Genomic DNA, 14,684 nt, shown 5'->3' with positions numbered 1-14,684 from the left:
TTTTGAAGAACTGTCAAACTCTTTTCCATGGTGGCTGCACCATTTCAAATTCTCAATAGCAACGTACCAATGTAGCAAGGTACCAACGTTCCAACATCTCCACATCCCTGCCAATACTTGTTATTGTTCGCCCTTTAATGATAGCTACCCTAGATGGTGTAAAGTGTGTGTGTATTTTTAAAACAATAACTCATGGTCAGATCAAGCATGGTCATACCTGGGCATGAGATGGTGGAAGTCCCCTTCTTATGTAAACACCAAAGAGAGCGTCCTTCCCGAGGGAGATGTTGAACTTGAGGAACTGGGGCTGGCTGATGTGAATCTGTGATCTCCAAAACACGCCTGGTGGGACTTCTTGGGTCACACGCCGACCGACCTCTGCTTCGCCACTGTCTATGCTGCTGTTTTTCAATGACCAGGGCCCTGGAAAACAGGGATTGATGTCAAGTCAGCGACATCTGTACACATGAGCTGGCTCTCCATTTCTGTTTAATGATATGCCAGGATTTAAACAAAACATATTAAGATTAAACTCATGGCAAGTTCCTCTTCAAGTCACAGCTTAAAACATTCAGGTATTAAATAACAAAGCTATAAACCCAGACCCCAGGGCATCTGAGATACTGGCATAATGCTTTCTCAAACTTCCATGACTGCCCTTTGCTGATCAAATATAGTAAGAGCTGGAGTCTGCTCAGTACATGCAAAGCTTGCAACGACCCTGAATGTAACTGGGATGTAAAAAAAATATCAGCAGGGCAGGGAGAGTGATATTAATTTGGCAGCATGTTTAATTCTTGCAGCCTGCAATTATTCTTTCCAGCCACAAACCAGTCCAGTGTACTCCAACATTTTTATAAATTAAAAAAAACCTAGTAACAGTAAATAAAAATCAGTCCAAAGGAAATAAAATAACTCAGTAGAAAATGGGGACTTGATCTCAGGCTGACCTAATATTAGGAGCGACTCCTTCCGTGAGTGAGAGGGAGGGGCTTAAAGACCCTACGGAAACCACACTGCTCTGGTGGTGACAGTGGAGCACCATCATTGCCCCATTCTTTGGAATCGCTTATAGGGAACTATCAGTTGTCCACACTCAGCATCTTTTATCACTTTAATCAGAGGAGCTTCAGGACTACCTATATCATCAGAAGATTTTTAAATCACCAGTGCCTCCCACACTTCTGAGGAACCTAGTTTTATAAAGGTCATCTGTGGTTCCTTCCAATGGATTCTGAACTTGAAAAACAAAATAAGATTAATCTCCTACCTTCTTGAGAATGTCTAAACCAATGGAAACCAGACACAAAAAGAATCAAAGACATTTTTGTTTTGAGGGTCTTTTCACTTTTCAATCGTCAGTTTGATGGCCTTGTTGGTGTGGAAACTTCTTTTTCCCCCCCAATCTTTATTGTTGAAAGTATTACATAAGTCCCCATTGACCTCTTCCAGCCACCCCCCTCCCCACCCAGTCCCATTGTCTATATCCATGGGTTATGCATATATGCATAAACGTTCATTGGTTGATCTCTTCCCACACACCCTCCCCTGGCTTCCCTCTGAGGTTCGATCTGTTCCATGCTTCTATGTCTCTGGGTCTATTTTTGATCATCAGTTTATTTTGTTCATTAGATTCCACATATGAGTGAGGTCATGTGATACTTCTCTTTCTCTGACTGGCTTATTTCCCTTAGCACAAGACTCCAGGTCAATGGGCAAAGGATTAGAAATAAGCTCCCCTTTGCATTCCGGAAAGAAGAGACTGTTCTGAAAATATATCTCTGTATGTGGTCACTACACATTGCGGAGGGTTTGGGAGGTCAGGAGAGGGCATGATTACTGGACCAGCATGGAAGGGAAATGAAGTTACGTCGCTGAGGAGACCTGGCTCTGTTCCTATCTCACCGCTCTCCCGAGACAAGACTCGGGAGTGACTTGGGCCAGTCTCTACATCTGTCAAATAAGACATGGATCTCTGAAGGTTTCCATATCTAAATTATAACCCGCCCCCCCCAGAGTGACTTGAGGGTCTGAAGTTATTTCCCCCCACTTTTCTTTAGCAAGAAAGGTGATGATTCATTTGTATGTAGCTCAATAGTGGATGAAATAAAAAGTCCACAGAGGCTTAAAATAAAGCAGGGGGAACACTGGTTTGGACCCTAAGAAGAAACTCTTGACCTCTAGAATAAAAAAAAAGCTAGAGGACAGGCTCCGGAGAGAAGTTTGGAAGCTTCCATCATATAACATCGTTAAAAAGAAAAGACACAACTAGGAAGTCCTGAGTGGTTCCGATGTTTAGGTGGGACTAGACGGCTTGTTCCTCAAGCATTTTGATGTTGGTTCACGGACATGGAATACTCGCCTGTAGGGGGAAGAGTGTTGTGTAATATGTAAGAGCAGAGACTGTGGGTTGACACTGTCTTGGTTCAAACCCCAGCTTTGATCCTTGGAAAATGTACCAATTCTCTCTGCCTCAGTTTCCTCATCTATACAGTTGGAACACTATTATTATTCATTTCCCAGGATTGCTATGAGGCTTTAGCAAGTCAGTCCATGGGAAGCTTTTAGAATAATTTTGGCAGCAAGTAAATACTAAATAAAAATTAGCTTTCATCATAATTATTATTATCTGTAAGGCTCTAAGCCTAAGTGTATTCTTTATTTTGCTAAAGTAATGACAAGTCCAGGGGAAACACTTATTATCACCAGTTGATCAGAAGCTCTGATTATTATAAATTGGAAACTAATTTGTATGTAAAATGCTGCTTCAGATAGACCCCCTGCCTTTCCTCCAAATTAAGGCCTTTTGGGGGGAAGGGCTTTGTTAAAAAGACCCAGTGAGGAAGAAATGTAGTAAAAAAAGATCCCAGAGGAAGAACAGTTCAAGGGCGTTGGAGAGCGACCCAGAGTAACCCCAGCAATCATAGTGTGGCAATAAGTTAAAGAAATGGGTAAAGGGGGGACAAATGGTGGTGGAAGGAGACTTGACGTTGGGTGGTGAACATGCAATACAATCTACAGATGATGTATTATACCACGGTAAACCTGAAACCTATATAATTTTATTAACCAATATCACCCCAATAAAGTCGATAAAAATAAAAAATTTTAAAGAAATTATTCATCTTTCAGCTTAATAAGAAGGGCTTTCCTTTATGTCTGCTGGGCTTTCAGGGTTGCTGGGATCATGACAGGATATGAAAAAGAAGCAGGAAGTCAGCATCCATGAGCCGCTACTCTGCCACTGAAACCTCAGTGGAGTTTGAGAATGTCAGGTGTGCAGGGAGTGGCCTGGACACAGAGCCTCGGGGGTTTAGTTCTTAGGTCAGTGGGACCCGCTTCTTTTACTAGACCCTAACTTCAGGACACCGACTTCAGTAAGTTAGATGCCACCATCGCAGGCTGCCTTCTCAGGTGTCACACGTCCCCCTAGGGCAGTGGTTCTCAACCTTCTGGCCCTTTAAATACAGTTCCTCATGTTGTGACCCAACCATAAAATTATTTTCGTTTATTTTACTATTATTACTTCATAACTGTAATGTTGCTACTGTTATGAATCGTAATGTAAATATCTGATATGCAGGATGGTCTTAGGCGACCCCTGTGAAAGGGTCGTTTGACCGACAAAGGGGTCGCAACCCACAGGTTGAGAACCACTGCCCTAGGGTTTCAGGGGCTCCCCTTCTTCATGTCCCACCCACCAAAGGAGGCAGTGCCCCTGGGCAATGAAGTACAGGCGTTGCAGTCAGGCAGAACTGGGTTCGAATCCTGACTCCGGTTCTTCCTGATGGATGACCTGCAGCAGTTTGCTTACCCTCTCTTGGCCTCTAGTCTTTATTTTATTTTATTTTTTTAATAAAACGGGAATGATAAGAGTGGCTATCTCACAGGGTGGGAGTAACAAACAGAAGTACACAAAGCAGGGCTTAGTACAGTTCCTAGACCACAATCATAGTAAAATAAATGCCAGCTAGCTGCATTGAATTAAATAAAAGAATGAAAAACTATATGTGAAAGCATTTGGCTTTCTTTATAGAGTAAAGGATTTTCTAAAAGACAAACACCGTGAGTGTGATCTATATGTCTGTATACATGTATATGTGTAGATATGTATACATGTTTGTCTATTTATCTGTGTACCAAGAAAGAGGGGAGGGTATACTTATGAAATAGAACAAAATAACTATGGAACAAGCTTAAAATTAGAAATCATCTGTTTCCATTACTGATTTTTGGTGGGACCCTCTAAGAAGTGATTACTTGATTGATTCACTTATTTTATTGAAAAACCTGCTTTATTGAATAGCACTAAAATTAAGATGCAGTTCACCTTCACACTGAAGCTCTCTTTTCCTTTACAGCCCCACCCCCACCAGAAAAGTAGGTTCTTCCCGAGTTTCCATAGCTACACTTAACGCTACCACGGCACCTGTTGTAGGTACTAGGATTGGTTTTGCATACCTTCCCAAGTCTCTCTTATTAGACACTGCACTCCCTGCGGTCAGGCACACCTACGAATTCATCTCCGGGTTCTCTGTGGTTTGCACTAGCTACACATGATGGCTCTAGAAACGCTAGTCGAACCGAATCAAGTGTGCCTGCCCATCTGATGGGAATTTTTACCCAACCCCTGTGATTACTGGGTGAAATGAGCGCCTTAAGGAAGACTCACTGTGCACAGTTGCAAGTAAACTGACTTAAACACACACACACACACACACACACACACACACACACAACTACCTTTTGAAAGTTCTATGGGAATATTTACCATTTAAAGGAAACTTCCTTGTGGATCCTTTTGAAAAATCATGAGTAAACTCTTAGTTATCTTTTGTGTAAAATCCTATATAATAAAATCCCAGTGACCATAATGGCGTAATGACCAAAACAACCACTCAACCAGTCGCTATGAGGTGCATTGACCACCTCTCGGTCCCTCCCCCCGGCCCGCAGGCTCCGATCATAGCCGGATGGCACATGGGGAACCAGGGTGGGTGGCAGCAGCGGGGCGGGACTGGGGGCTGGCAAGCGGGTGGAAGATGTCCCTGATCCCAGGCTAGGACTAGGGACCCTACCCGTGCACAATTTTGTGTTCTGGGCCTCTAGTATCCTTATAAAAACCAGAAAATTAACACTGATACAATGCTTTGTCTAATTTACAGACCTTATTCAAATTTCCCAATTTTTACACTAATATTCTTTATAGTAAAAGAGAAAAGATCTTTTCTACATATTTCTAAAAAATCTTTACAATGATTTTAACCTCTGTAATTTTAAAATCAATGAGAAAAAAAATACCTATTTAGTAAATACTGCCTTAGAAGACATAAAAAAGGTATTTTTGCCAATTGCTGCCACCAGAGTGTCAGGAGCCATTTCAGTAACTGTCCCCAGGTGTCCAGGAGTGAAGGTCTGGGCTGCCTCTAAGGTCAAGGGCAGCAGCAGAGGCCAGGCTACCACTCTCCCACAAACTGACCCACTCCTGAGCTGTGCCAGCTGTTCTAGGACCACAAACACGGCTGGTCCCTAACAGGCTGCCATTGAGGGACAGGAAGTGAAGTCCTGAGTTTTATACCTTTACCTCCAGGGAGGGCATCCTCCCACTGGGAATGTCTGAGACCTCAGAAGGCAGTGTGACACAGCCATGGTCAGCCCTGGGCTTGAATCCCAGTGCTGACAACTCTGAGCTGTGTGCCTTCAGGCTATTCACTGCCCTCTCTGAGTTTACCTGCTCATCTGTATAACGGGCTCCTTCTGAGGAGTAATTAGGGTAATAGATGTAGTACCTGACTTGTAGGTGCTGCTACATCTTTCTAGTCTGTTGCTGTGTTACCTAAAAACACTGTAACGATCCCAGATTTGGAGGATCAATTTGTGATGGTCTAATTTAAAATATAGGCTGCCTAGTATAGGCATAATTCACTACAGAGGGCCAAGGGGCAGGGTGGGCCTTAAAGATACAGGCCATCATTTTCCAAAGCCACCAAAACCAATATACAATGAGTGGTCAATATGTCTGCAGACAGGGAGGGACTGTCATCTGAATTAAGGTGCTATGGCCCCAGAAAACAAAGTCACAAATTCATTTGCTCCAAACTGCAGGCGTTGAAATGTATTCTAGTTGCTTTTTGGTAGGTACTACCTCTGTGCAGCCTGTGTTAGTGAAAAATAGCCAGACTTCATTTACTTAGCAATGATTCATGAATGTCCAAAGCAATGTTAGGTGGGTCATTCATTCATTCATTCATTCATACTTTCATGCAACAAATATTAGTTGAGCATCTATGACAGTGCAAAGTAATCTTTGGTCAACATCATTGGGGTCTATGTCACATTCCCATCATCTTTCATCCAGGCAGCCTGCCGCCCAGAGTCCCATGGATTCAGGCTGGGCTTGACTTGGCAGCCTCAGGAGAGGAGGAACTAGGCAGCTACTCTGTGAAAGTCTGGCCGCCCTCCTTGGGTTGTGAGCAAGCAGGGTGCAGGCCAGCCCACACCTCCCGGAGCTGTGGCTTCTGCGGCAAACTTTTCTCTCTGTCTGTGAGCTCAAAGTGACAAGTGGAGATGATGATCATTTGGCCCTAAGAAGCAGATGCTTCACACACGATCGTTCTGGCTGGTTCATCTCCAGCTTAAAGATGAGATTTCTGGGTTTTTAGGAGCAAACACTCTAATGACCAATTTCACAGCAGAGCCCACCTCTCTCTATAGCTCCACGGAAGATTGCCCGTGTAAATGGGAAGCTATTGCCTATTTCAGAAACATGTACCTAAAATCCCAACCAGTTAAATAAGACTGATGCCGAGCAAATCGACAGCCTTCCATAGCCACGTTAGGAGCTAATCATTTCAGGAAATGTTGCCATAATTCATTTATGGGAACAGCGAGACTATTCCCCAAACAAGAGATAACGGGAATGGCCTCCTCGTCATACCGGGGAAATGAAGCCTCATCTTCATACTTCCTGAACTTAACCGAACTCCGGAGGCACCTTGGCGTAAATCTGCCTTGCAGATTATTCTGCCTCACATATTTTTATCTATTGCAAATAAAGTTGAATTCAGAATATTGCTTCAGTCATTACACCTTGTTTCCATTTATTGGGGAATCAGGACAACCATTTGAGGGTTCTGTTTAACCAAGAGATGGGCGGAAAGGTTCTCCTAAGGACATTAGCTCACTGCCCTGGATTCTAACTTTTCTGCGGCCCCAGCAGCCCGTTGGCCTCCACCCTGCCGCTGGCTGGCCATTCGTCACGGACAGATTTCCATTCCAGTGTCACTGCTCCCGTAGTGGCAGTCACGGCATCCCACGGCAATAATGATTTTTACAAAATCCTTCAGTGCTTGGGGTGCTAAGCACTGAAGGATGTTATGAAAGTACGTAGCCTTTAGATCTTTAGAAACCTCAGTTTGTCACCTTAGGTAAAAATGGCCAACTCTTTGTCCCTGAGAGTGTTAACCAGTTAACTGCCATGAGATTTTGAATTTAATTAAAAAAGATTCACCACTTGTGTCTATAGATGCTTATGGCATACAAATGGTCAATAGATATTTTTACATCTGGCTGTTCAGGTGGTCTTGCTTCTGCATTGCTCTGTAGTTCAGTTCACTCATATGACTTACAGCAGCTAACATTTATTGAGGGGTTACTATTTGCCATGTAATCTCCTGACACCTTAGTGATCCCTCTCCCATTTTTTTCAGATGAGAGGACCACAGAAGCAAAGTGACCTGCTTAAGGTTACACGGCTCTTAAGTGGCAGAGCCAGGACTGACAGCCATGTCTGACCAGTACCGAATCTCACCTATCTAATCACTATGCTGACTGTATTCCAGGTCCCGGGCTGAGTACAAAGATACAACAAGGTGTGCATCCATGCAGAGAGCAGACACCAGCCCCTGCATGTGCAAGGCAACCCCAAAAGAGAAGAGTACCAAGGCGAGCAAGGGCAACTGTGGTGGGGAGGGACCCGGCTCTCATTATTAATACCCACACCAAGTCACAAGGCTGCTAGGTATAGCACACACTATGCAACTTAGAACGAAGTTGCAGGTGACAATCGGAAGCTAAATCTAGCCACGTGACACACGTAAGTGGTACCCATCTGTGACAATGGTAGAACATGGCCTCTGAAGCGAGGGGAGCTGTGTCGGTGCATAGGCTATTGGTCTATTTTCTAGACACGCACCATCGTCGTAATGACTGGCTCCAACCTAATGACGCCTCGCCCTTCTGGGGACTTCACCGACTTTGAAAAAGCCTCATGCAGGGAAGTGATCATTTTGAAACCCTGAGCTGTGTTCACTGAGAGGCTGACAAGAGCCGGAGGAGGAATTACCAACCTCCCTGCTAATCTGGCTCCTAGTCCCGTGCATTAAGCCAACTAGTAAAAATCATTACGAAGTTTCTGCTGAAAGGGCAAGTGTAGAAAAACATGTTTCTAAACAGCATAACAGTCTTTGCCATTTTTCTTCCAACTTGCATACCATCTGGAAATTCTGATTTTTTTTCAAAGGGGAGGAAAGAAATGTGCTCCAGGCACAAATAAATGTTTACAGCTGAGTTATAAACTGAGAATGGTGGGGCTTAAAACAGGCTGGCAGCGATGGGACTCAGGCTGCAGCAAGACAAGGAACACCGTGGCAGGCCGGCCAGCATACTGGCCCTCCTGCTTCCCACGGACCTTGTCAAGCAAACGTCTGGGAAGAAGTCTTCATTTGGGTTCATTCTAATACTCAGAAGGTAAAAAAAAAAAAAGGATGATGCAGCATGATTGTCTGTTATGACATTCTGAAGGCAGACTTTGCCTTTGGGAAATATAGCACCTTCCCTGGCCAGTGTAGCTCAATTAGCTGGGGTTCGTCTCACACACTGAAAGGTTGCCAGTTCAATTCCTGGTCAGGGCACATGCCCAGGTTGTGGTTTTGGTCCCCGGTGCAGGGTGTGCAGGAGGCAGTTGATTAATGTTTGGTGCTCACATCGATGTTTCTCTCTCTCTCCCTCTCTCCCTTCCTCTCTTTCTAAAAATCAATAAAACTATCTTAAACAAACAAACAAACAAACAAACAAAAATACAGCCCCTCATAAGAAGTGGCAGCCTATAGAGGCTTGCTCAATGCACCAGCTATAAGATGTCAATGACAACAACTAATATTCACGGATCTCTTATTAATTTCTGGATCCTACAGATTGTGTTTTACAAGAGTTGTCTCATTTCTGCTGGACAGCGTGCTCATGAGGGGGGACCATTTCACAGGTGAGGAATCAGAGGCTGAGGGAGGACATGACCTACTTAAATTCATGCAGCTACCAAGTGACGAAGCTGATGTTTATATCCAGCTGCACCACAGCAGAGTCCTATATGAGAGAGGGCCTGTTTGTGCAAAGTCACCAAGATTGTATTATACCCAACTCTAGTCAAGAAGAGAAAACTCATATATTGGGAGTTTGGTCTCTTCTTCCTAGCCTCCTATAATTTGTGTCGTTCCAGGTAAGACCAAGAAAAGTAGAAATGGGTTTGCGAATGCCATAGAGCAGTCAGCAAACTTTTCCTGTAAAAGGCCACATGGTAAGTGTTTTTAGGCTTTGTGGGCCTCAATCTAGTCTCTGTTGCAACTACTTCACCGCATTGTTGTGATACAAAAGCAGCCCCAGGCAATGAGGGGACATGGCTGTGCTCCAATAAAACTTTATTTGCAAAAACAGGCAGCTGGTCAGATTTGGTCCACAAGATGCAATTTGCTGACCTCTCATAGAAAGGACACCTTACATTTAAAGTGAGCGATAGGTTTTCAGAATGATCCATGAAATCCTACTTGGGAACTTATTCTTTCTTAAGACCAATGAGCAAATTGGCTACCTAGGATGTGCCCTATAAAAGCTCTTGTGCACGTTGCCACGGGGCCCAGCCAATCAAACTGGATTCCCTTATGCTATCTGACCAGGTCAGAACACTGTATTGAATCTTTGTTCTCAAGGCTTCTCTAATCCCAGCTCTATAGAAAACGTGCTCCAAGCTCGCGTAATGAAGACGTATGAGTTCATTCCTCTTAACATAGAAATACACACGAGATGGTGAGTGATTCTGGCAGTGCGTGGGCTCCCTCTTCTTGATCTGAAACCCAACAACCAACCCCATGAAGGTTTAATTGAAAGAGAGAACGGAGTGAAAATAAGCCATGAGCAACAACAGATGGAAATGGGAAGACAAAGGCCAAAGAACACACTCTCCTAACTAATTAATCAAGTGCTTTGTTTCCACTAACATATCAGAGTGTGTAGGCTGCGCTGTCTATTAGATTTCTTTCCAAATCTGAGAAATGTAAACACTCCTAAAGACCAGGTAATGAAATCTCTATCGACGTGCCATCGTAGATGGGACTCACATGTCCGTGTTTTGCTTACATTTCAATTTGCTGCTGCTGGATCCTTACCCAGTAATTGCTTAATAAGATTAACCTCCCTGGCCATGCGTGGTATTTTTGGTGGAAACATTAGCAGAGGGAAGGGTTGTTGTACACCACCCAAAATGGAGGGGGTGTTATTTAATTAACTTATTGCCAATAGTTCCTGATTGTCTCTTTGAAACACTGGAAAAGCAGTCCATTGGCATTGATTCGGGTGAGCTAAATGTATAGAATTGGGGAGTGGGAGTGAGGGAGGTCACTGCGGAAAGAAATTCAAACCTCAAGTCACTTTCTCTAAAAGAGCTAGCCGTGTGTGAAAAAAGGAAAACCTGTCTAATTGTTTTATTTTATCATTTTTAAAAAACATATATTTTAAATCCACACTGGAGGATATTTTTCTACTGATTTTTTTTAGAGAGAGTGGAAGGGAGGGAAAGAGATATATAGAGAGAAACATCAATGTGAGGGAGACAAATCGATTGGTTGCCTCCCGCACATACCCCGACCAGGTTGGGATGGAGCCTGCAACTGAGGTCCATGCCCAAAACCTTTCAGTCCTCGGGCCGATGCTCTATCCACTGAGCCAAACTGGCTAGGGCCTGTCTAATTGTTTTATAAAACCAAACTTTACAGCAAGTTGAAGAAGGGATCTGATATCTTCAGTCATCAGAAGAGTACTGTTTTGGTATTCAAACACGAGATGCTCAGAGTTTTACATCAACTGGAAGCAATTTTAAATTCTCACCCCTTTTCATAAGAGTCCTACTGACAGAATTTATTGGACAATGATTTGGCAACCATTTTTACCTGTCTCATAACTCATTTGGAAACAGCTGAACTGGTGATGATACACGAATTACACAACATTTTCAGAAGCCTATTGCATCTGAGGGGAAAAATTCTGGTCTTTCCATGGAAAGTGTTTCCTCATTGGTGACTTAGAGACACCACGCTCTCATGCAGGACTCACTCTCTGTGGGAGGTGCCTGCCTGAGCTGGTGGGGGAGGTTCAGGCTTAATCACAAATGGGCGGAGTGGCTGATCTTAACTCACAGAAGTCAATGCCTACCAGGGGTCCCCTTTTGTGAAGGACAGTAAGTGAAAAGACTTTGTATATGATGTCAGAATGTATATACATTCAATAGACATTTCTGTGCCTGAGGATAGACTATGCTTATCCATTTTCGAATATGTATTCTGCATTCTTCACAAATGTGAAGGTAGACCCAAGGACACTCGTGGGTAAAATACAAGAGAGACCCCCCAAAGCCAGGTTTCTCAAGGAGCATCCTGGTTGCCATTTTGGACAGGAGGGGCCTGTCTTGTATATTATAGGATGTCCAATGGCATCTCAGCCTCTACCCAATGGATGCCAGTTGCACCTACTCTAACTGTGACTATCAAAAAAATGTCTTCAGCCCTAGCCGGTTTGGATCAATGGATAGAGCGTCGGACTGCTGACCAAAGGGTCTTGGGTTCGATTACGGTAAAGGGCATGTACCTCAGTTGCAGGCTCCTCCATGGCCCCGGCGCTTGCACGAGGCAACCAATCGATGTGTTTCTCTCACATTGATATTTCTGTCTTTCCCTCTCTCTAAAAATCAATGAAAACAATATCCTCTGGTGAGGATTAAAAAAAAAACAAGGTCTTCAGACATGGCCAAGTGTCCCCTGGTGGGCAAAAATGAAAACCAGTCTTAAAGAAACCAAAATTGCAGGTGGTCTCAAGTCTTGGAGGTGAAGAGATGGAATCTGAGGCCAACATACGTAGCTTGGAGCTTTCTGGTCAGTGAAGGGAGGGCATGATCAGTCAAGGCCAAGTCTACTTTTCATCTTTAGGTGCCGTGTTAGTTACCTGATAATGGAAAGCATATAATTTCATCCTTGGACAAAACTTGTTCATGCTTACTTAAAGGTAATTTAGGGTTATGATTAGGATAGATGAGTAGAGCAGTTATTAAAGACTGGATAAGAAGACCAAAAGTCACACTCTAAGCATTAGGACAGCGTCAGGGAGAAAAATTCCAGCAACGTTAGCATCTTGGGATGCTGACGAACACACACCTGTAAGGGAGGATGAATTCTGGAATCTTCTCTGTGGAAAACGGCTGATTTAAGGAAAACTCCAGCAAGCTTGCCTACAGATTCCCAGGGCACAGACCCGAGTCCAGGTTTGTACCTGTCTACTTATTTGATGTGGGGCAAGTTTCTCAAACCTCCTGGGCCTCAGTTTCTCCAAGATAATCTCTCCTCCCTTTAGAATTGCTGAAGGTACGCAATGCTGAGCCTGGCACACAATAGGAGCCCAATAAACGTTAGTTCCATTCCCATCTTTGAAAGGTCCCTGTGTGGTATTTTAAGAAACATGGGGGTGCACTGCCTACATGTGCTGAGGCAGAGTGAGAATTTCTGTGTCTGGAGAAATCCTCCCGTCTGTGATTTCCTCCGGATTCAGCTAGTTGAATGATGCCACTGGCTGCTGGAGTCTTTTTTTCTTTTTTAAAGGTGGAAGCTTTTGAATAAAGTGCATTTGTAAGCGATCTGAGTTTGAATATAACAAATCCCCCGTTATAGTCCATTTCTACCTGTGTTGCACAGCACATTCCTTCTACTTTAGTTGCCAATAAAGGGCTACACAACTCAAAAAAAGAAGAGAGAGAGAGAGAAAAGATGGTGCAAGAATAATAGTTTTAGTCTGTCCCACAGGTCTGTAGCTGCCCATGGATCTGTTTCCTCTTCTTCTTAGTTCCTGGCTAGCACCTTTCTTTCCCTGCAAGAATACCGTTGCCTGATTGCTTCAGTAAACATTCCCATTGTCCCCTTCACTGTTCATAGTAGAGAGGCTTGGCTCCCCAATTGTCAAAACTCCTCATTCTCCCCTAAAGCCAAGCTGCTCTGAGTCTGAGTCTATCTGCCAGGCTGTGCCTGTTGGGGCTTCCTCCCTGGGGAGGCGCCTTTCTCCCCAGGAGAGGGCTCCCTCCGCGGGGCTTTCTCCACCAGGAAGGACTTTCTCCTGCTGCTGCCTGGCTGCCGCTCTGCCCAGGCCTCGGGATGCTTTCCAGGCGCTGCAGAGCCTGCCATGGCTGCAGATAGCACAGGTATGCACATTGTTCCAAGCAGGCACCCTGCCAGCTCCAGCGGCTGCGGCCAAACACAGCCAACAGACGGGAACAGCAAACAGCTCTGAACAGGGGCACCTCGGAAGGCGATGCTCCCTCCTCCCCCTCCTTCTCTTCCCCCTTTCTCTCATTTTGCGTATCTTCCCAGATTTGGATTAACCAGCTGGTGGGAGCTCTGAGCGTTCCTCTGACCTCGAGAGGGCCAGCGGCAGCTGTAACCTCACCTTTGCCTCCAGATGGCATTGTTGCCACATCATCGTTTCCTGGTAAGCCGGTCCTGATCCCATTGTTAAAGGTGTGTCCATCTGCCGGCTGGAGTTGCCAGTTGAGTCCGAGCAGATGCATTGCTGCGGGAGAGACAAAGCCATGAGAATATGAACAGATAATTCAGCAATGCAAATGTCAAGGGGGAGGGCCAGGTGTCCTCTCCAGGCCTTGGCCTTTTAAGGAAGCTGCCGTTCAAAAGTAGCCTGCCCCAGGCCCAGGGAACAGCTAATACAGAAAGCGCAGCTCTGGGTGTTGGGTCTCTGCTGCTGTCCACAGCCCCAGGTGGAGAGGTCCCCGTGGAGGCCAGAGGAGGGAGGAGAAAACAGCCCAGACCTCCCAAGTGGCACCGCTGCAAAGGGGAGATGCCCCTTTGGAACCGCTGTGCAGGGCGCTGCGGGTCATACCTGGCTTTCCCACACTCTGGATGCAGCTGCTGTTAGACTGGGGGTCCAGGGGCTCTGACCAGGAGGTCCCTCAAAATGTCAGTTTCAAGACGAGGCTACTGAGATGGGACCAGCCCACCCCCAACTATTCCAAACTTTAAAAATATGGTTCCTGTCCACCTTATTCATGGTAAGTGAATACTTTACAGCCCATCGTGGAAAAAGCTTGGGTGTGGCGGTGGCATGGGGCCCTTTTCTGAAAACATCACAATTCCTCTTCTCCCCTCCACCCTGCCCAAAACAAAACAAAACAAAACAACAACTCATACACTTGACCACTGTGAATGAGACAGGTCCCAGGCACAGCCTCTTCTCTTTGCTCAGGAGACAAGCACGTATACACAAGTCCTGCTTTACTTCAATGTGTACCCCAAACCTCCAAATCCAGCTTCCTCTGGTCTTCTTCGTCCCTCTGTCTGTCCCATCTCCCCACTTCCCAGTTA

The 14,684-nt window shown here is 44.9% G+C and overlaps 1 protein-coding gene across 9 annotated transcripts in view; it reads right to left on the bottom strand.

Annotated features, from left to right (window-relative positions):
* The window catches only part of TENM2 (teneurin transmembrane protein 2), a 1,214,660-nt gene that overhangs the window by 178,253 nt on the left and 1,021,723 nt on the right, over positions 1-14,684 (bottom strand). For all 9 annotated transcript variants that reach the window (XM_005870581.2, XM_005870582.2, XM_005870583.2 and 6 more), the window contains 2 exons: positions 13,756-13,878; positions 218-423 (listed from right to left, as the gene is read on the bottom strand). In XM_005870581.2, coding sequence (XP_005870643.1) covers positions 218-423; positions 13,756-13,878 — 329 coding nt within the window. The remainder of the gene's footprint in view (positions 1-217; positions 424-13,755; positions 13,879-14,684) is intronic.

This window comes from Myotis brandtii, unplaced genomic scaffold (genome assembly GCF_000412655.1).
Source record: "Myotis brandtii unplaced genomic scaffold, ASM41265v1 scaffold32, whole genome shotgun sequence".
In the NCBI taxonomy this organism is placed as follows: domain Eukaryota; kingdom Metazoa; phylum Chordata; class Mammalia; order Chiroptera; family Vespertilionidae; genus Myotis; species Myotis brandtii.
This window is presented reverse-complemented; position numbering and strand designations above follow the sequence as displayed.